Here is a 20137-nt window from a genome sequence, read left to right on the forward strand (position 1 = left end):
TTTAAAAAGAAATTGGTGGAGATTTAAATTTGTCCTTATTCCAGTGAATTTAGATTCGTTACATTGGACCATGATTCATATTACAATGGAACATTGCAGGATATTAGAGGGAAACATATTTTTAAAAGCAATATTAATGGATACACTGAAGCACCACAACTCATTTTTATGAGCAGTTCTTGACCGTCTCTCACTCTATTTATCTTTACAGTATTTTGGCATTACAGGAAAACTACATCCAGTAAATTTCGTTTTTGAATATGCTCACCAATGTCCTTCCTTTCCAGGTCAGTTAGATGGGAGCAGCTGTGGACTTTACGTTTGTCTGTTTTCAAAAAGTATAATACCTGATAGTAATCAGTTAAATTGCAGTCCAAGTAAAATGCGAAAGGTTGTCCTAGATGACTTAACGTAAAATTAAATACTCATTAGAATTAGCCCAACAGTAAATCCTCCTTACAATTAAGGCCTCGGTTTGTTTCCTACAAGTCCCATCTGTGTCCCTACTTACTTCCCACTGCCATATTGTCGTTTTTTTCCCCCTTGTCGTCATCACAATTATGCTGCAGCGCTGAGACACCCTCCACATACTGCCCCGGGACCACCACCTCCGTCATCTGCACCCTGCCAATCTCACACACATTCAACACCTCCTTCATCTGCACCCTGCCAATCTCACACACATTCAACACCTCCTTCATCTGCACCCTGCCAATCTCACACACATTCAACACCTCCTTCATCTGCACCCTGCCAATCTCACACACATTCAACACCTCCTTCATCTGCACCCTGCCAATCTCCCACACATTCAACACCTCCTTCATCTGCACCCTGCCAATCTCACACACATTCAACACCTCCTTCATCTGCACCCTGCCAATCTCCCACACATTCAACACCTCCTTCATCTGCACCCTGTCAATCTCACACACATTCAACACCCATCACTCAAACACATTGTTCAGAATGAATTGTTAATTGTCTGATCTGACCATCATTGTCACCCCTAAGCCGGCCAGAGGAGGATGCCCGCCCCCCTTAAGTCTGGTTCCTCCCAAGGTTTCTTCCTTCTCCACCTTGGAAGTTTTTCCTTGCCACTGTTGCCCTAGGCATGCTTTTGTGGGGGAAAATTCTGGGGCTTACTCTAAAGCTGTGTTTCTCAACTCTAGTCTTGCCAGAAGGTTTTTGTTGTATCCAGAAACGGAAACAACTAATTTAATAACTGAACCAATCTTACCACCAAAAATGCCCTTAATTAATAAAATCTGTTCCTGGTTGAGAAGCACTGCTCTAAAGCATGTACTGACAAATATAGCGTGAAATGTGCAACACAAATAAAGTTGATTTGACTTTAATTTCATTGTAAAGTTGCATGGTTTGGGTTTATCCCTGGGTATATAGGTCTATAATGAGCAGCTTGTGAATTGACAGTCTATAGCAATGAATGCCCACCCTGCACCTGACACACAGAAACAATTGCTGGGAACAGCATTTCACAGAAAGGACTGTAGAATATTAAAGATATGGGTCCAGCTAACAAATGTATACCCCCTTTCATTTTGAAACAATTAATAGTTTTTGAGTTATGAGCTATGCAAATGAGCTGCTTGTGAATTGACAGTCAATAGCAACGTATGGCCACCCCACACTGGAAACACAGCAACAATTGCTGGGAATATGATTTCACACAAATGACTGTAGAATATTAAAGATATGGGTCCAGCTAACAAATGTATACCCCCTTTCATTTTGAAACAATTAATAGTTTTTGATTTATCAGCGATGCAAATGAGCTGCTTGTGAATTGTGACAGTTTATGGCAATGCATGCCCATATCACACCTGACAGACAGCAACAACAGACGGCAAACAGTTTTTATTGAAATTTGTGCACAATTTTATATTCTCTGCAAATACATTACAATCATGTCCAACTGTATTAATTGAACAATTAAAATTGACAAAATTGAATTTTATTCACCGAACTTTTATTTTGATGAATGCGAACCGCAAGTCTCCAATTGTGGCCAGCAACATTTGCCAACTTCTCGGAGCTGAAAGCTTCAGCCGTTTCTCCTCGTCACCCTTGCTATGCGATATAGAACATAAAAGACGGAAACATGAGCTAAAGTGCGTATACCGTGAAATTAAATCGGCAGAAGAGCAGCATTAGGTAAGTTTATCAAAGAATTACAAAATGTGAAGTTACCGCTTCTTCGCAGAAATTTAGGCAACCATAAACAGGATCTATTTCAGATAAATTAACCTCTTGTCAATTTAGCTTGTCCTGCAATGTTAATTTACCGTAAGCGAATTGTTTTAACTTAACGAATACGTACATTTGATGAAATCAGTGTATGTACAGTGGGCTCCAAAATTATTAGCACCCTTGATAAATATGCAGTTATGGACGTACGCTTTATTTTCCAACATGGGTAAAGTAGTGTGCCAACAGTTCCAACATGTGTAAAGTCTTACATTTAAAAAAATGCCCGAAAATTATTGGCACCCCTGGTTAAATACTTTGTGCAAACAACCCTGGCAAAGATTACAACGATGAGTATTTTCCTATAATCTGTGATAAGGTTAGAGAACACATTCTGAAGGATTTTTTTTACCATTCCTCAATGCAGAACCTTTCAGAATCATTTATATCTTTGGGTTACTGCTTATGGACCCCCCTCTCCAATTCAGACCACAGGTTTTTGACGGGATTTAAGCCTGGGCACCGAGGTGGCCATTGCAGAACACATGTTGTTTTCACTTAACCATTTATGTTTGGATTTTGATGTATGTTTGGAGTGATTGTCCTGCTGGAAAATCTACCAAAACCCAATATAGTATGATATAATATAATAACCGACAATATTTACAATTTAATTCACCTGACGACGCAGGGTTACTTTCAAAAAGGAGATACATTAAACAAATAAACCCCCTAGTTCCACTGGTGCAGGAGGAATCCTAATAAGGGGGTAGGACGTGTACATGCACGGCGGCTAGATTCTATTTCGGACTCCCGAGTTTAAGCAATTTCGCAAAGCTCTCAATTGGAGAGGAACGATCCGCCCACGACCATGTACACAACTTGGCTTTAAGGGAAAGGGAAAGCCAACAACCTCAGAGTTTCACCAGACGCTCAGCTCGGCCCATCTGACTAAACAGGAGACTTACGAATGCGTCAACTACTGGGTGAACTCAACGCACTAACAAAAACACATTTACACGAGATACACGAGCAGCGCCGAGGGTCCCCCACATAGAGCCCTGGGCTAACGGAGATTCGCAAAGCTCTCAGGCGAGAGGGGCGAACACTCCAAAACACGTGTCATTAACCTGAGTGTAACACATAACAGATTTTCAACAAAGTATCAGGAACCCTTGGCAGAAAATTTGGTTGCCTCTGCCAGGAATTTGAGACTTGGTCATCAGCTGATTGTCCAGCAGGACAATGATTCCAAACATACATCAGAATTCACATAGAAATGATCAAGTAAAAACAATGACCATGTTCTGCAGTGGCCATCTCAGTTTCAAGACTTAAATCCCATGAAAAACCTGCAGTCTGAACTGAAGAGGGGGGTATCCCAAGAATATCGATGATTCTGAAAAGTTCTGCATGGAGGAATGGTCAAAAGTCCCTGTGTTCTCTAAAATTATCGGAAAAGACTCACAGATGTTTTCCAGGGGCGTTCGCAGTATTAAACCAGGGGTGTCAATAACTGGGGTTAAAAAAAAAAAAGTTTCATTTGTTTGAATCCATTGAATGATTAATACTGCACAGTGCTTTACACATGTTGGAAAATAAAACTTATGTTATTAACAATTTTTTTATTTTACAGTGTTTTTTGTGAATATTTATCAAGGGTGCCAACAATTCTGGAGAGCATTGCAGTTCCATCAGACAGAGATTAACTAAATGAAGTAAAATTGTATTATCAATTTCATTTTGTTGATTTTATTTACAATAATTGTTAGGGGTGCCAGTAATCTGTTTATTGTTTTCATTTAAAAAAATGAGATTACTTAATAAAAACATTGAAACGTGAGAGTAAATGTATTGAAATAAAAGTATATGATTTTCCCATAAGTTTGAACAGAACATACAGTGGGAGCAATAATTATTTGATCCCTTGCTGATTTTGTAGGTTTGCCCACTTACAAAGAATGGAACTGTGTAGAATTTTAATCATAGGTACATTTTAACATTGAGAGACAGAATGTCACAAAATAATCCACAATAACATCATATAAATTTTAGAAATGTATTATCGTATTTTTGCATGAAATAAGTATTTGATCCCCTACCAATCAGCAATAATTGTGGCTCCCACAGACCAGTTAGTTTTCCAAAAAGAAGCACTCCTAATCTCAACTCATTACCCAAAACACTTGTGTCAACTCGTTACATCGTTATGTAGCTGTATAAAAGACACCTGTCCACACAATCAATCTGTAATGTTGAGGATGGGCGGAGAGCAAGATGCGACTAAAGGTAAACCCCTATCCACAAAATCCCAGAAGAGAAAGAAACTGGGATGTACAAATACAAATGGGGAATACTCCCGGAACAGAGGGAGGAACAGAAAATATCACGGATGAAAACTCCATACGAATCAGAAGATAAAGCCCAAAAAAAACGGCTATGAGAAAATAAAACGACCCTTAAAAACAGGGCGACTACCCAACCAAAATAAGTGCGTAAGTAGAGCACTGAAATCCCCGGACTGGGGATAAAATAAAAGTACAACCTAGCAAAAGACTTTAACGTCTTTTTTTGAAAATAAAACCTTGAGTCGTAGCTGACTCAACCAGCTCTGAGTCTACCTTGTGCATACCAGCTTTGTACCAGAGCGAATAGTGGACACCAAAGCGTTGATCGAATGTCAGCACTGCCCTTAAATACTCTCAGGGGGAACGCTTCCCTGGCACTAATGAGGACCAGGTGAAGGCAATGAGCCCCCTGCCCCCTGGTGGCCCCAATCGGTCACTACACCATGACACAATCAGATTCCAACGTTTCCACCATGGCCAAGACAAAGGAGCTGTCTAAGGACATCAGGGACAAAAGGCTGGGATGGGCTACAAGAAAATAAGCAAACAGCTTGGTGAGAAGTTAACAACTGTTGGAGCAATTATTAGAAAATGGAAGAAACACAAAGTCACCGCTAATCTCCCTCGGTCTAGTGCTCCACGCAAGATCTCGCCTCGTGGGATATCAATGATCATGAGAAAGGTCAGGGATCAGCCCAGTACTACACATTGTTAATGACCTGAAGGCAGTTGGGGCCACAGTCACGAAGAGAACCATGAGTAACACACTACACCGTAAAGGATTAAAATCCTGCTGCACGCACAAGGTTCCTCTGCTGAAGAACGCACATGTACAGGCCCGTCTGAAGTTTGCCAAAGAACACCTGGATGATCCAGAGGAGGCTTGGGAGAAGGTGATGTGGTCAGATGAGACCAAAATAGAGCTTTTTGGCATCAACTCGACTCGCCGTGTTTGGAGGAAGAGAAAAGCTGAGTGCAACCCCGAGGGGAGGATGAATGGGGCCATGTACCAGGACATTTTGGGCAACAACCTCCTTCCCTCAGTGAGAGCACTGAAAATGGGTCGTGGATGGGTCTTACAACATGACAATGACCCGAAACATACGGCCAAGGCAACAAAGGAGTGGCTCAAAAAGAAGCATATTAAGGTCCTGGAGTGGCCTAGCCAGTCTCCAGACCTAAATCCCGTCGAAAATCTGTGGAGGGAGCTGAAGCTTTGAGTTGCCAAGCGACAGCCTCGGAACCTTAAGGATTTGGAGAGGATCTGCAAAGAGGAGTGGACCAAAATCCCTCCCAAGATTTGTGCAAACCTGGTGAAAAACTACAACAAACGTCTGACCTCTGTACTTGCCAACAAAGGTTTCTCCACCAAGTATTAAGTCCTATTGTTCTATGGATCAAATACTTATTTCATGTGAAAATATGATATTCAATTTATAAAATTTATATGATGTTGTTATTGTGGATTATTTTGTGATATGTCTCTCAATGTTAAAATGTGAATTCCATTCTTTGTAAGTGGGCAAAACTACAAAATCAGCAAGGGATCAAATAATTATTGTTCCCACTGTATACAGTGCCATGAAAAAGTATTTGCCTCTTTTCTGATTTCCTCTTTTATCGCATATTTGTCATACTGAATGGTTTCAGATCATTAAGGGCACGTTGTCCAGATCCTGAGGCAGCAAAACATCCACACACCATCACAGTACCTTCACCATTTTTTACTTTTGCCATGATTTTCTTACTGTGAAATGCTGTATTAGCTTTACACCAAACAACACGTATCATTCAAAAAGTTCCACCTTTGACTTGTCTGTCCATAGAACATTATCCCAAAATGCTTTGGGATCATCCAGGGGCTTTTTGTGCAATAGTGAGATGAGAATTGATGCCTCTCTTGGTAGGTTGTGCTTCCCACCTGGCTAGTCTCTCATGAATCCCTTTGCCCAGTCTCTTTTCTTTATAGTATAGTCATGAATAATAATATTAGCTGAGGCTAGACAGGCCTGCAGGTCTTTGGGTGTTCTTGGATCATTTGTGACTACCTGGATGAGTTATCACTCATTTTGGCAGGCTGGTCATTCCTTGGAAGATTTACCACTGTTCCAAGTGTTCTCCATTTGGTACTACTGTGCTTCGGTGGCCTAGAGCCTTAGAAATAGCTTTGTGACCTTTTCCAAACTGATATTTCAACAACTTTTTTTCCCCCATCTCTTCTGGATTTTTCTTTGATCTATGAATTTGTCCGAATTAATTATTTATATCATATTAAAGGAAGCATATGATTGCAGCTATTGCTGCTTAGGGTGGTGCAACCAGTTATTAAGATTAAGGGGGAAATTAGTTTTTCACAGGGGTGATATGGGTGTCTTTTGTCGTTAAATTAATTAAATAGTAAATGTGTTTTTGTTTTTGTTTACTCAGGTTCCCATTGTTTAATATTAAATTTTGGCTAAATATCTGAAACCATGGTGACAAATATGCAATCACAGAGGAAATCAGGAAGGGGGCAAATATTTTTTCACGACATGATAATTTATTCTTTGTGTTGTTTTTATGCAGCCTTTTTTCTTAATTTTTATTTAGGGTGCCATTAGTTCTGGAGCCCACTATATTAAGAAAAGGTACTGTTATTTCTCCTAGGTGAAACCAAAGTGTATTAAAATAGCGTAAATAAAAGAGTGTGCAATTCAGCCACATACAAATTGTTTCATAATAAAAAATCGTGGCATCAAGAAAAAAATACTATGTGTACAAATGTGATGGTATTTGTTTCTATGTTTTCTCAATAGCTTGACCATGGCTGACGATTATGCCATTATTGATGAGGATGAGGTGAGGGAGATCAGGGATGCACTGGAAAACCAGACCTTGACTTCAGCCGTGGCTAAGATCCAGGACTACTTTGAGCAGATTGACCGTGTGGAACTAAATATTGCCATCACAGGAGAGTGTGGCTCTGGCAAGTCCACCTTTGTCAATGCATTCCGGGGTCTGGGGGATGAAGACGAGTGCGCAGCTGAAACCGGCGTGGTTGAGACCACCATGGAGCCAACCGTGTACCCCCACCCTAAATATCCCAAAGTCAAAGTGTGGGACCTTCCCGGGATTGGGACACCCAATTTCAAAGCAGACGAGTACCTTGAAAAAGTAGAATTCAAACGCTATGATTTCTTCATCATCATCATCTCAGAACGTTTCAAAGTCAACAATGTGCTGCTGGCCACAGAGATCCAACGCATGAAGAAGAGGTTCTACTTTGTTCGCTCAAAGATTGACAACAGCATACATGCAGAGAAAAGGAAGAAGGACTTTGACGAGGACAAAACCCTCAGTATAATTCGGGAAGACTGCATGAAAGGTAACGGGTCAACGTGAGATGTTTTGTGCGTCCTCTTCTACAACTTTTCCATTGGGAACATTTAGATAGTAGTTAGTTATATTTTTTTGGGATGGTATTACACAGTAAGAAGATTGCAACAGCTGAACATTGACATCTGTATTCCATTTGTTTGTTTTGTAACAGTACTCTATTTTCTATTTCATAAGGCCTCCTGGAAAATGGGGTGGCATCTCCCACGGTCTTCCTTATCTCCAGCTTTGACCTGCGGCTCTACGACTTCCCAAAGCTGGAGGAGACGATGGAGAAAGAGCTGCCCAAGCACAAGCAGCGGGTCCTCCTTCTGTCACTGCCCAACATCACCCTGGACATCAACAAGAAGAAAAAAGAGGCCCTGCAGGCCAACATATGGAAGGTGTCCCTGCTGTCAGGCACCGTGGCAGCCATACCCATCCCAGGTCTGTCTGTGGTGGTGGATGTTGGCATCCTGGTCAAAGAGCTCAGCAGTTATTACCAGGCTTTTGGCCTGGATGATGAATCCCTGAAAAACCTCTCTGACAAAACAAACGTGCCTCTGGAGGAACTGAAAGCGGTCCTCACATCCCCCCTCAACAAGGAGATATCGGGCGATGTGGTCATCAAGTTGTTCACCAAATTTGCCGGAGCTGGGTTAATGTTGCTGGAGTACTGGGCCAGCACAATCCCGGTGTTCGGCTCCATGGCGGCCGCGGGAATCTCGTTCGCCACCACCCACATGATGCTGACAAGCTGCTTGAATGAGCTGGCAGAGGATGCACAAAACGTCCTGATGAGAGCTTTGCAGACAGAGGTGTGAAGAAACTACTTCTCTGCAGTTCAAGTGCCTTTCTGGACTAGTGCTTTTGATCTTGATGAAGATGTTCTCATAGAAATTAGGTTGTATATTTTTGAGCAATATGTAGTACTGTTTGTATTGAAAAAGCAAACAGTTGCCAAGCAATCTTTGTAATGAGACACCATGGACAAATAGCAGGATTGTTTATTTTACAAAATTAAAATGATCTACATCTCATGAAATGTATCCATGTTCTGGGGCCTCATTTATAAAACTGTGGATTCAGGTTGCGTACGCATGAAACCCAGGACGTGCGTACACACAAAAATATTCTGATTTATAACAGTGCACACGCACGTCCCATGCCAGTTTTCCTTCATAAATCACAATCAACTCTAAATGTGGCGCACCTTTGCCAGCTTCATGTCCCGCCCACAGTTGCCTATAAATAGGCAGTGAAACACCCCTAATGAATATGCATTTCACGAAGACGACAATGGCAAACACTGAAAAGAAGGCCAAGAAAAGGGATTTCAGCCATTTGATTGCCTCTGAAAAGCTACAGGTGTGGGAATTATCCTGATTGATTGTAAATGACGAACAGTTCTGCGCAACGAATGTGATGATGACGATGATAATAATAATAATAATAATAATAATAATAATAATAATAATAATAATAATGATAATAATACACGTTATTTGTCCAGCACCATTGAAAACACAGTTACAAAATTAAGAGATAAAACGAATAAAAATCCATAATAATAAACACATTATAAAACATAATATATGAATATGATAACAATATATGAAACTATGCACTCGTATCTGCCCGATTGACGCATTGTAAACGGCATCAGTGCAGCGTAATTTGTCCGACTGTTCACCATATTATTTATGAGAATATATTTAATAACATGAAGTATTGTTTAACAATTCGTCTACATATTTGAGGGATTATTTTACAGCAACATCACCGTTTATATTTCTCATCCTAAATCATATTTTTTGGGCACTCCAGGGAGCATCAATCAAACAGCTGTTTGTTTATTCGTTGTAAGAGAGGCTTTTATCCGTTTTTGCAAATTAACTCTTCATATATGATACGTGAGAGGTAATATTTCGAGTTATTTTACACAGTGGTATCAATTTCACACCATTTCTCGCGTTTCATCCCATTGCCATCGGAGTCGCAGTTTCTCATTTCTCCAGTTAATGTGCGTACGCATGGGTCAGAGTTTCCGTGGAGGACCGCACATTTTCCCGTCGAGTTCGTTTTTTATAAATGCCAAAGTTTGCTTAGAAAGTGGCTACGCATTCTTTTATGCATACGCAACGTTTATAAATGAGGCCCCTGGTCTTTTGGTATTATGGGACATTCATTTATTCTGGTATATTTCTTTTAAATAAAATGAATGAATCTCCCAAGTAACTCAATCTGTAACCAAAATAATCTACCTATGGCTTTATATTTATCTATGAATTCTGTCTATCTCTGCCCATTTTCATTTGTTATGAACTTGAGTTTGACCTTTTTTTCTGTATTCTAACTTTCTGAAAAGATAAGAGTGAGTAAAGTTTGTGGAAAACAAGCCTAAATCTGGTTCCCTCTTCCTTGCTCCGTTCCGTGAGTCGAATACGTCTCTGGTGTTTCCTCATGGTTTCCCGTTTCCATGGTGATCCACTGTTGGGTGCAGAGGCTTGTGTGGACACTAGGAAAGTGGCTGTCTGTACTCAGAGCCAAGGTCTTCTTCACTCCATCCCAGATCTGAGACGCACAGTGGAACCTGCCCGGATCCCAAACATACAAGAACAAGCAGGGCTGTGGTCAATTCTGTCTTCAATTCAGTCAAGTCAGGAACTGAATTTAAAGAATTAAACGCTCTGTATGTCCCATAACAATTCAGCTAACCCCCAATGCAGCTACCCAGTTGTCTAAAACAAGACAAAGGGTATCAACAAGGGGTGATATTAGGACACTACAAAGGTATATTAGTTATATTTGCAATATAGCCGACTGAAAGCATTTACATTTCAGATAAAAAGATGAATATGAGATGAATATGGTTAAATATTTAAATATTTTACATAAACATTTTTGTCTCAAATCCAAAAACCTTAACATTTGGGAAAAATAACAAATTTCACTCTACTGTCATTACACACAAAGCATTTTAGCATCTGTGAAAATGGGTTTCACTGAGGTGGGCCGGTATGCGGGTACACTCACCAGTTCTCAGTGAGGATGGTGCAAGAGTGCTGGCAGCGAGACAGGGACATGGCACACCACAGAAATATGGGGAAGAAAACATCAGCAGAGGCCTAAAAACCACAAACTGCAGCTGCATCCTTGTCTCGGTCATGAGTAAAAACTATTTGACTACATTTATAAAAATGTATCACAAATTGCAGATATGATAAGCTACAGCATTGTTTGGGAGCAACACCATCAGGAGAAACCTGTGTCATTATTCTGACTAGGGAGCCATCATAGATTATTCCAATTTTAGTATTTGAACAAATAATGTCAGCAAAAAAATGTTTTATTCTCATTTGCCACCCACATGTTACAAAAGAAGGAACTGTTGTCGCTAAAGCAATGGCATCTTAAAAAATATAGAGGTTATACAGATAAAACCGTAAATTGTAAAGGTACAATAGCTAATATTTTTGCGTTAAAACATTGTTAGAAAACATCATGTTCTTACCTAATGAAAGCGGGTATACATTTACTCTACAGACCCATATTAGCAATTGCTGTGAACATGATTCCACCAAAAATACTATACAATCTTAAAGATATGAGTTCAGCTAGTAAATGTGTACCCCCTTTCATTTGGTAACAATTGATAGTTTTTGAGTTATCAGCCATGCAAATGAGCTGGGTGGCAACTGACAGTCAATAGCATCGCATGCCCATACCACACTGGAAACACAGCAACAATTGCTGGGAACATGATTTCACGGAAATTACTGTAGAATAATAAAGATATGGTTCTCTAGAGTAAAGGTATATCCCTTTCATTTAGTGACAATCTACAGGTTTTGAGTTATGAGCTGGGGCGGCACGGATGGTGCAGTGGGTAGCACTGTCGCCTCACAGCAAGGAGGTCCTGGGTTCGAATCCCCGTCGGCCGGGGCCTCTCTGTGTGGAGTTTGCATGTTCTCCCCGTGTCTGCGTGGGTTTCCTCCGGGTACTCCGGTTTCCTCCCACAGTCCAAAGACATGCAAATTAGGCTGATTGGAGAGTCTAAATTGCCCGTAGGTATGAGTGTGTGAGTGAATGGTGTGTGTGCCCTGCGATGGACTGGCGACCTGTCCAGGGTGTATTCCTGCCTTTCGGATAGGCTCCAGCCCCCCTGCGACCCTGTTCAGGATAAGCGGGTGCAGATAATGGATGGATGGATGGATGGAGTTATGAGCTTTGCAAATGAGCTGGTTGGCAACTGACAGTCAATGGCATTGCATGCCCATACCACACTGGAAACACAGCAACAATTGCTAGGAACATGATTTCACAGAAAAGATTGTACAACATTAAAGATATGGGTATATGGCTTAAACGTATACCCACTTTTAATTGGTAACAATGTATAGTTTTTTAGTAATTAGTTTTGCAAATCAACTGGTTGTGAACTGATAGTGTATAACAATGCATGTTTTTGCCACACGTGAAATGCGGCAACAACTGGTGGCACACTTTTTTAGAGAAATTAGTGGACAGTTTTATATTCTCTGCAAATACATCAAAATTATATCCAACTGTATTCATTTTAAAAAGAGAAATGAGAAAATTACAGTTCATAAATAATTGTATTCACTGAACTTTTATTTTGATAAATGCGAACCGGAAGTCTCCAATTGTGGCCAGCAACATTTGCCAATTTCACGGAGCTACGCAAAAGTCGGTTAGTATGGAAAGTTCGAAAGTTTTACTGTGTACATACATCTACTGATGCCTCTGGACACATCTTCAGTGATGTTCCTGGAATCATCGGGTGTTTCGGGTCTTTCAACATCATACACCCTCCTCCAGGTGACCCAACCGGGGCTGATCAGACCCCGGCTTGTGTCCAGATGGCTAGCTACCATAACTCCATGGCTCTCCTCTTTTGAGCCACAGTCATCTTGAGGCTCTCTCTGCCGCATCGGTGGTACTGCGGATGGCTCTCCTCTTCCTCTCTCCCACGATGCCTAAGCTACTGAAGGCTCTGGCTAAAGAACGGGCTGCGAAACCCCTGCATCCGACCTCCACCGGAAGACACCTTGCTCTCCACCCAGCCTGCTGACAATCACTGACCAGTCCCGCATACTTGGAGAGTTTCCTCTCAAAGGCTTCTTCCAAGCGATCTTCCCATGGGACCGTCAGCTCCAGCATCACCGCTTGCTTGGTGGACTCAGACACGAGGACAATGTCTGGCCGCAGGGTGGTAGCAGCAATGTGGCTGGGGAACTTCAGCTGTCATTCGAGGTCCACCAGCAGCTGCCAGTCTCTTGCCGAGGTCAGGATGCCAGCAGATGTTCTTCTGGCAGGGGTTGCCTGCTCCCCAACTCTGACAAAGGCGATGGTTCTCTTTGAGGGTCGGAACTGCTTTGCCCACAGAAGTCCAGCGCTGATGGCTTCAGCAATGGTCTTAAGGACTTGGTCATGCCTCCAAAGGTACCTTCCATCTCCAAGTGCCCTGGTACAGCAGCTGAGGATGTGTTCTAGGGTTCCTCGCTTGGAACACAAGGGGCATGCTGATGTCTCTGCTAAGCCCCATGTGTGCAGGTTTGACGGGCTTGGAAGCATGTCGTAGACTGCCTGGATGAGGAATTCGATGCGTTGAGGCTCAGCTCTCCAGAGCTCAGTCCAGGTCACTTTCCTCTCCATCTCATTCTCCCATCTTGTCCAAGCTCCCTGTTGTTTCATCCCCACTGCCCTGCAGGATCTTGTCTCGTCCTCTGCTGCTCTCACCTCCTCCTGGACAAGGCACCGCCTCTCCTTTCCCCTGGTGTTCAATTGAGGAGTTGGGAAGGACCCTAGCCCAGCTCGGCCCCGTGTGACCACTCCCACAAGGTTCCTGTGACGTAGCCTGGCCTCTGCTCGTGGACAGCATCCTCTGCTCTCCACTTCCTGCCAGTCCTCACTTGGATCCCAGCGTTGGCCACCTTTGGGTCACTCGAGTCCCTGTACTGCACCACTTCTCTGGCTCTCGTCACCTTGAATTCCTCCTCCAAGGATTTAAAGGGCAGCTGTAGCTTGTTGTTGCGCCCATAGAGAGCGATGCTGCTCAGGCTCTTTGATAACCCAAGCCATCTTCGGAGGTGTTTGCCGACCTTCCTCTCCAGGGTCTCGACCGCTGAGATTGGGAAGGCATAGACAAGGAGGGGCCACAGGATCCTGGGGAGAATGCCGTGCTGGTACACCCAGGCTTTAAACTTCCCAGGAAGGCCTGACTTGTCCACGGTTTTCAGCCAGCCATCCAACTCAGTGCAGGTGGACTGAATTGATGATGTGTCTCTCAGAGAGCTGTCAAAAATCTTGCCCAAGCTCTTGACTGGCTTCTCTGTGATGGTACGGATGGCTTTGCCTGAGATGTTAAATCGGACCTTGTCCTCCACCCTCCCTTTCTTCAGCACCATGGATCTTGATTTGGCTGGTTTAAATTGAAGCTGTGCAAGTAATAAAGCTTTAAATTCGTTTTCACGTATGTTTTTAACGACGTCATCACAGTGCGATTTTGATGACACCCAGTTGCCTTCATAGACCATCTGTCTATGGTTGCCTTGCTGCAATCATAATTAATATAACCAATCCCAACCATCATGCTTTTCGGTGCAAGTCGCTATTTTTTCACTTTTCATTTTTTCATTATTATTGTTATTCCGCATCATTGACGGTTATGCGCCATCCCTGCCCCCTAAGGTAATTAACCTGCATAGACAATTTACAAACATGGCCTACATACTGAGCCTCGCAATATCGATAGGCAGCTCGCTTTTGCCAACTTCGTGCCTGACCTAGTACACTGTCCAGTACTTTTGTTCAATGAGCACTAATATGCAGCAATCAGACTGAAAGAAATCTATTGCACCGCCCCCATTAACTTACTTACAGCGGGCCTTAAATATTCAATGGAAAGGGGATCTAAAACTGCCCTGTTTCAATTGGAAGTGTCTCTAAATGCAAAGCCTCTTAGGACGTCTTCGGAATTTGGCAAGACTTGTTATTTTGTCGTTGCTAAGTTAAGGCAACTGGAACATAGGCAAGACCTGCACAGGCACACATTCAAGCCTCTTTTTAATTGTTGTCTCTCAAACTATGCTGCGAAGGATCCTTGAATTGTAGGCTATTGATCCTTGAAAGTCATTGGTGAATTGGATGTTTATGAAGGTGTGGGAACCCTGCAGTGGGCCGTTGGTGTTTTGGAGATGTTATACTGCCAGTGGTCCAGGGGCGCTATTTAAGATCAATGGCACAATGAATTCAACAAAGTATCAGGAACCCTTGGCAGAAAATCTGGTTGCTTCTGCCAGGAATTTGAGACTTGGTCATAGGCTGATTGTCCAGCAGGATAATGATTCGAAATATACATCAGAATTCACATAGAAATGGTCAAGTAAAAACAATGACCATGTTCTGCAATGGCCATCTCAGTTTCAGAGGGGGGTATCCCAAGAATATCAATGATTCTGAAATGTTCTGCATGGAGGAATGATCAAAAGTCCACGTGTTCTCTAAAATTATCGGAAAAGATAGGGGAGTTTGCCGTATAAAACCAGGGGTGCCAATAATTGTGGGGTTAAAAAAAAGTTTTAATTTGTTCCATTGAAAACTGTGTTTGATTCCATTGAATGATTAATAAAGCACACTGCTTTACACATGTTGGAAAATAAAACTTATGTTAGTAAACATTTTTTATTTTACAGTTTTTTTTGTGAATTTTGTGAGTTTTTTGTGAATATTTATCCAAGGTGCCAATAATTCTGGAGTTCCGTCAGACTGAGATAATTAAATGAAGCAAAATTGTATTACCAATTTCATTTTATTGATTTTATTGACAATAATTGTTAGGGGTGCCAATATAAATAAATGAGATTACTTCATAAAAACTTTGAAACGTGAGAGTAAATGTATTGAAATAAAAGTATATGATTTTCCCATAAGTTTGAACAGAACATATAGAGTGCCGTGAAAAAGTATTTGCCTCTTTTCTGATTTCCTCTTTTATCGCATATTTGTCATACTGAATGGTTTCAGATTGTTAAGGGCACGTTGTCCAGATCCTGAGGCAGCAAAACATGAAGCATGGCTCTTGTAATTTGGTGCGAAGGGAACCCATGGGCGTTTCTACTCCGGTTCCTGTCAAGTTAACTCTAAGGAGCCCTGTAAATGCACGCCGACCTGGGCTCGCAACTATCATGGCAGTATATTCCATGTATTGTGTTGGCTACACTCTCAGCCTCTGAGTTCTCTGCCAAACTGAGATTTCAGCAATAATGCTAATCCTGGGAGCATATATTGAGTAATGGTGGCGCATGTAAGAGTCGAGTGTAATCACTCCCAAGGTTTGCGTATGTTTCAAACCCAAATTTCTAAATTATATCTTAAATGGAGTCAGATAACAAAGGTAAATGTATTGACCCTATTGTGGAGATTCTTGGTCAGCCCAGACCAGTAAAGAGCGGAAGGCAGGGTGGTACTACTGTCTTTGTAATGTGGTTTATTCATTAGCTGATCTAGACTCTCATTATTATTTAACCCTACTAATATTCTTCCAGCAACACCAGAAGGACAAGCATGCAAACCCCTTCGGCCCTCGCTAAATTCCGTCATTTGGTTAGTGTGGAGTTTTACAGTGTTCATAGTGTCCTTTGCTTATTGTTTCCCGTCTCCTCCACCGACGGCACCTCTGACTGCACTCTCACCCTTCTGCAGGAGCTCTACGGAGAGGTGCGCTCCACCTCCGGCAGGGAGCTCTCAATGCAGACTGTGGAGGGCATGCTGTCCCAGGTGGGATTGGGCCAGCAGGTCCTGTCGGGTCTGCTGGAGAGTCGGATCCCGGTGCTGGGCAACATCATCTCAGGGGGCGTCTCCTTCATGGCCTCGTACAGCCTACTGAAGTCTGCCATCAAGGACCTGCGTGAGGACGCCGAGAGAGTGATGCACAGAGCTCTGGATGGGGCAGACAACACCCAAGAGGACGTTCCGGATCCAGGATATTTTTATGCGGACTAAGGGAGCCAAATGTGACCCCGGGGATTTGGCTGGGTGATGCTGGGAGGGGAAACCTACAGAGGACTATGTATTAAAACTGCAAATGGGATGCGGATTGAATTAGCCCTGCACATTGCACACATAGCACTATACAAGTACAATAGTGCTAAGACAGGCTGCCCAACTGAAACTGAACTGTTTTTCCTGACTTTTTCTTTACAGACTACAATTTACATCATACAAAAACAGAGACAAGGACACAACAACATAGTCTCCAAAAGCCAGAGAAAAGTGGTAGGTCTTCAGATGGGATTTAAGTGTTGGAATAGTGGAGGCAGTTCTGACATGGAGTGACGGAGCGTTCCACAGCTTCGGGGCAGCCACTGAAAAGGCTAGATCTCCTTTCAGTTTACGCCACAAACGTGGAACTTACAAGAGTAGTTGGGTAGAGGATCTGAGCAATCTGGAGCTGGAGTGTCAGAAAAGGAGGTCAGAGAGGTAGGGAGGGACCAGACAATTTGACAGTGGAGAGATGCAAGTACATGAGCGATATGGTCACTCTTTCAGGTGCCTGTTAAAAGCCTGGCAGCTGCGTCTTGAACCAGTTGTAGGGGAAGTTGGGAGGACTGACTGACGCCAATGTATAATGACAGTATCCACCTGTCAGTCTTTGGCTGATAGGATTGGCTTGATTCAATGTTTCTGAGGTGGAAGAAGCTGCATTCAACAACTGCATTGATCTGTGTGTGTCAAAGCAGAAGGCAGAGTCAGAAATCACACTCAGATTCCTTGCATGTGTTTTAATGAACAGGGAGAGTCTGTGGTGACAAACAATAGCACATCAGTCTTACTTTCATTAAGCTAGAGGACATGCTTTGGTTATCCAGCATTTGATTTCCCTGAGCAGTTAAAAGTTGTTTGTAAACAGCCTTTGTTGTTTGGCTTCAGTGTTATATACAGTACATACAGTAGTACATGATCAAATTACATTGTAACCAGGGCAACATGAAATAAATATGCAGTCAGAGCTGTTGTTCATGAATCGAGCTTACACTATTAATTGTTCTAAAGTATTAAATCATTGTTCACTGGTAAATCTTGATTCCTCCATGTCGGTTTGTGGATGAACTAATTCTCACTTCAGTTTATATGTTTCTGAATTGGTCTTTTAGAAATTAATTATTTATATCATATTATAGGAAGCATATGATTGCAGCTATTGCTGCTTAGGGTGGTGCAACCAGTTACTAAGATTAAGGGGGAAATTAATTTTTCACAGGGGTGATATGGGTGTCTTTTGTCGTTAAATTAATTAAATAGTAAAAGTGATTTCGTTTTTGTTTACTCAGGTTCCCATTGTCTAATATTACATTTTGGCTAAATATCTGAAACCATTCCGTGTGACTAATATGCAATCACAGAGGAAAGGATGGGGGCAAATATTTTTTCACAACACGATAACAAAAACACGGTGTTGTTTTTATGCAGCCTTTTTTCTTAATTTTTATTAAGGGTGCCATTAGTTCTGGAGCCCACTATATAAAAAAAGGTACTGTTATTTCTCCAAGGTGAAACAAAAGTGTATAAAAATAGCTTAAATAAAAACTGACTGTGCAGTTCAGCCACATCCAAATTGTTTAATTATAAAAAATTGTGGCGTCAAGAAAAAAATTGTATGTGTACATATGTGATGGTACTTGTTTCTATGTTTTCTCAATAGCTTGACCACCCTGAATATTAAAATAATCATACATAAGTGCTATAACCTATGGTACACACTAATTATAGCAGTGGGGTAGGGAGGAAAAGTTGCAGCCTGAAGAGGTGAGTTTTCAGTCTGCGCTTGGAAATGGTCAAAGACTCTGCTGTCCTGACCTGGCCAGAACAGACAGCAGTCGTGACCTAGAATTGCACTGCTTGTTGTCCATCACCACTCCGAGGTTCCTTGAACTGGGGGATGAGGTCACTGTGGTGTCCCCTAGCGAAATGGAAAAATCTGAGAAGGGGGAGGTTAGAGCAGGGATGAAGATTAGCTCTGTCTTACCTGGGTTGAGCTTTAGATGGTGGCTGTCCATCCAGATCTGGATGTCTCTCAGGCAGGTGGAGATATAGGTGTGACTGTGTGTCAGTTGGGGGGAAAGGAGAGAAAGAGTTGAGTGTCATCAGCATAACAGTGGTATGACTTGCCATGGGCACAGCTAACAGGGTCAAGGGATCTGGTGTAGATGGAGAATGGGGAGGGGGGGACTGAGGACTGAGCCCTGGGGAACTCCTGTAACAAGGGAATGACCAGCCCAGTTGACCTGGGAGGACCAGGCAGAGAGATAGGACTTAATCCAGTCTTGGGCTGTGCCACAGTTCCCTTTAGCTGCCCTCCTGCTGGGAGAGCATGAGTTGAGAAACATCAGCGTCTGTGTTGGGAGAGAAAGAGGAGAAACAGGGGCAGGCACAGAGATTGAGGCAGGCACAGAGGTGGTGGTGGTGGTGGTGGAGGTTGTGTGCTTTTGTTGCCTTGGGGGTTGGCTGTTAGGCCGCAGTTGTAATGTTAGAGACATTTGCTCTAATAGAAAAAAAAACAATACTATGTAAAGGTGAAAAAAATAAAAATAATATTAACAATGAATGAATTGATGCTTTTGTGGGTATGCCTGTTTAGGTCACATAATTTGGCAGTGCGGCAGGCAAGAGCAGGCTGAAACCAAATGGGTCCTAGCAGTGGCGAATGTGGAATGTTCCATCCCAACTAAACTAAATCTAAGCCACCCTGTAGCTTTTGTGCATATGACAGCGAATTGGGAGTTTTTGCGTTTGGAAATATCTGTTGTGCATTTTGACATACGCGCAACTGCTTCACAGTTTGTACTTTTGAAAGTGACATGATTCCAGTAGTCTGCAATATGATGCTACTGACAGTTAAAATATCCAGTTATTTTATTGGTGGGTGAGCTTTGTCAACCTGGTGGTGTAGAGTTGGGGAGGAAATTCGTTTTTGATTGTGAACACAGCTGCAAACCAAGGAAATAAATCCTGCATCATATGCCTTTTAATGCGTATAGATGACTGACTTTCCCTGTCTCAAATTTGCATCCCAGGATTTTTAATCGATCAGTTCAGCAAATGCTTTCACTTTCAATGTGCTATAATGGCATGCGATTCTTTTAGGAATAGAGTATACATTTACATATTTGTCTGGACTTGCTACGGCTAATGCCTCCGACTTA

The 20137-nt window shown here is 42.2% G+C and overlaps 2 protein-coding genes and 1 pseudogene across 4 annotated transcripts in view; 2 read left to right on the top strand and 1 right to left on the bottom strand.

The window, feature by feature from the left end:
* Positions 1–10309, top strand: part of LOC133127453 (interferon-inducible GTPase 5-like) — a 48801-nt gene extending 38492 nt beyond the window's left edge. For 2 of the 3 annotated variants that reach the window (XM_061240371.1, XM_061240386.1), the window contains exons 2-3: positions 7352–7920; positions 8109–10309. In XM_061240371.1, coding sequence (XP_061096355.1) covers positions 7359–7920; positions 8109–8734 — 1188 coding nt within the window. In that variant the 5' untranslated portion in view covers positions 7352–7358 and the 3' untranslated portion in view covers positions 8735–10309. Of the gene's footprint in view, positions 1–2036; positions 2176–7351; positions 7921–8108 lie in introns of those variants that run through there. The other variant, XM_061240378.1, reaches the window with a different exon arrangement.
* A 2488-nt stretch (positions 10310–12797) lies between these two features.
* On the bottom strand, positions 12798–14470 carry LOC133137622 (uncharacterized; annotated as a pseudogene).
* Positions 14471–16007: 1537 nt separating this feature from the next.
* LOC133137721 (interferon-inducible GTPase 5-like) lies at positions 16008–18289 on the top strand. The gene is made up of 2 exons (XM_061256086.1): positions 16008–16016; positions 16638–18289. Exons 1-2 carry the CDS (start codon positions 16008–16010, stop codon positions 16935–16937), a joined length of 309 nt encoding a protein of 102 aa, XP_061112070.1. The 3' UTR covers positions 16938–18289.
* Positions 18290–20137: the final 1848 nt, after the last annotated feature.

This window comes from Conger conger, chromosome 1 (assembly GCF_963514075.1).
Source record: "Conger conger chromosome 1, fConCon1.1, whole genome shotgun sequence".
Taxonomy (NCBI): Eukaryota; Metazoa; Chordata; class Actinopteri; order Anguilliformes; family Congridae; genus Conger; species Conger conger.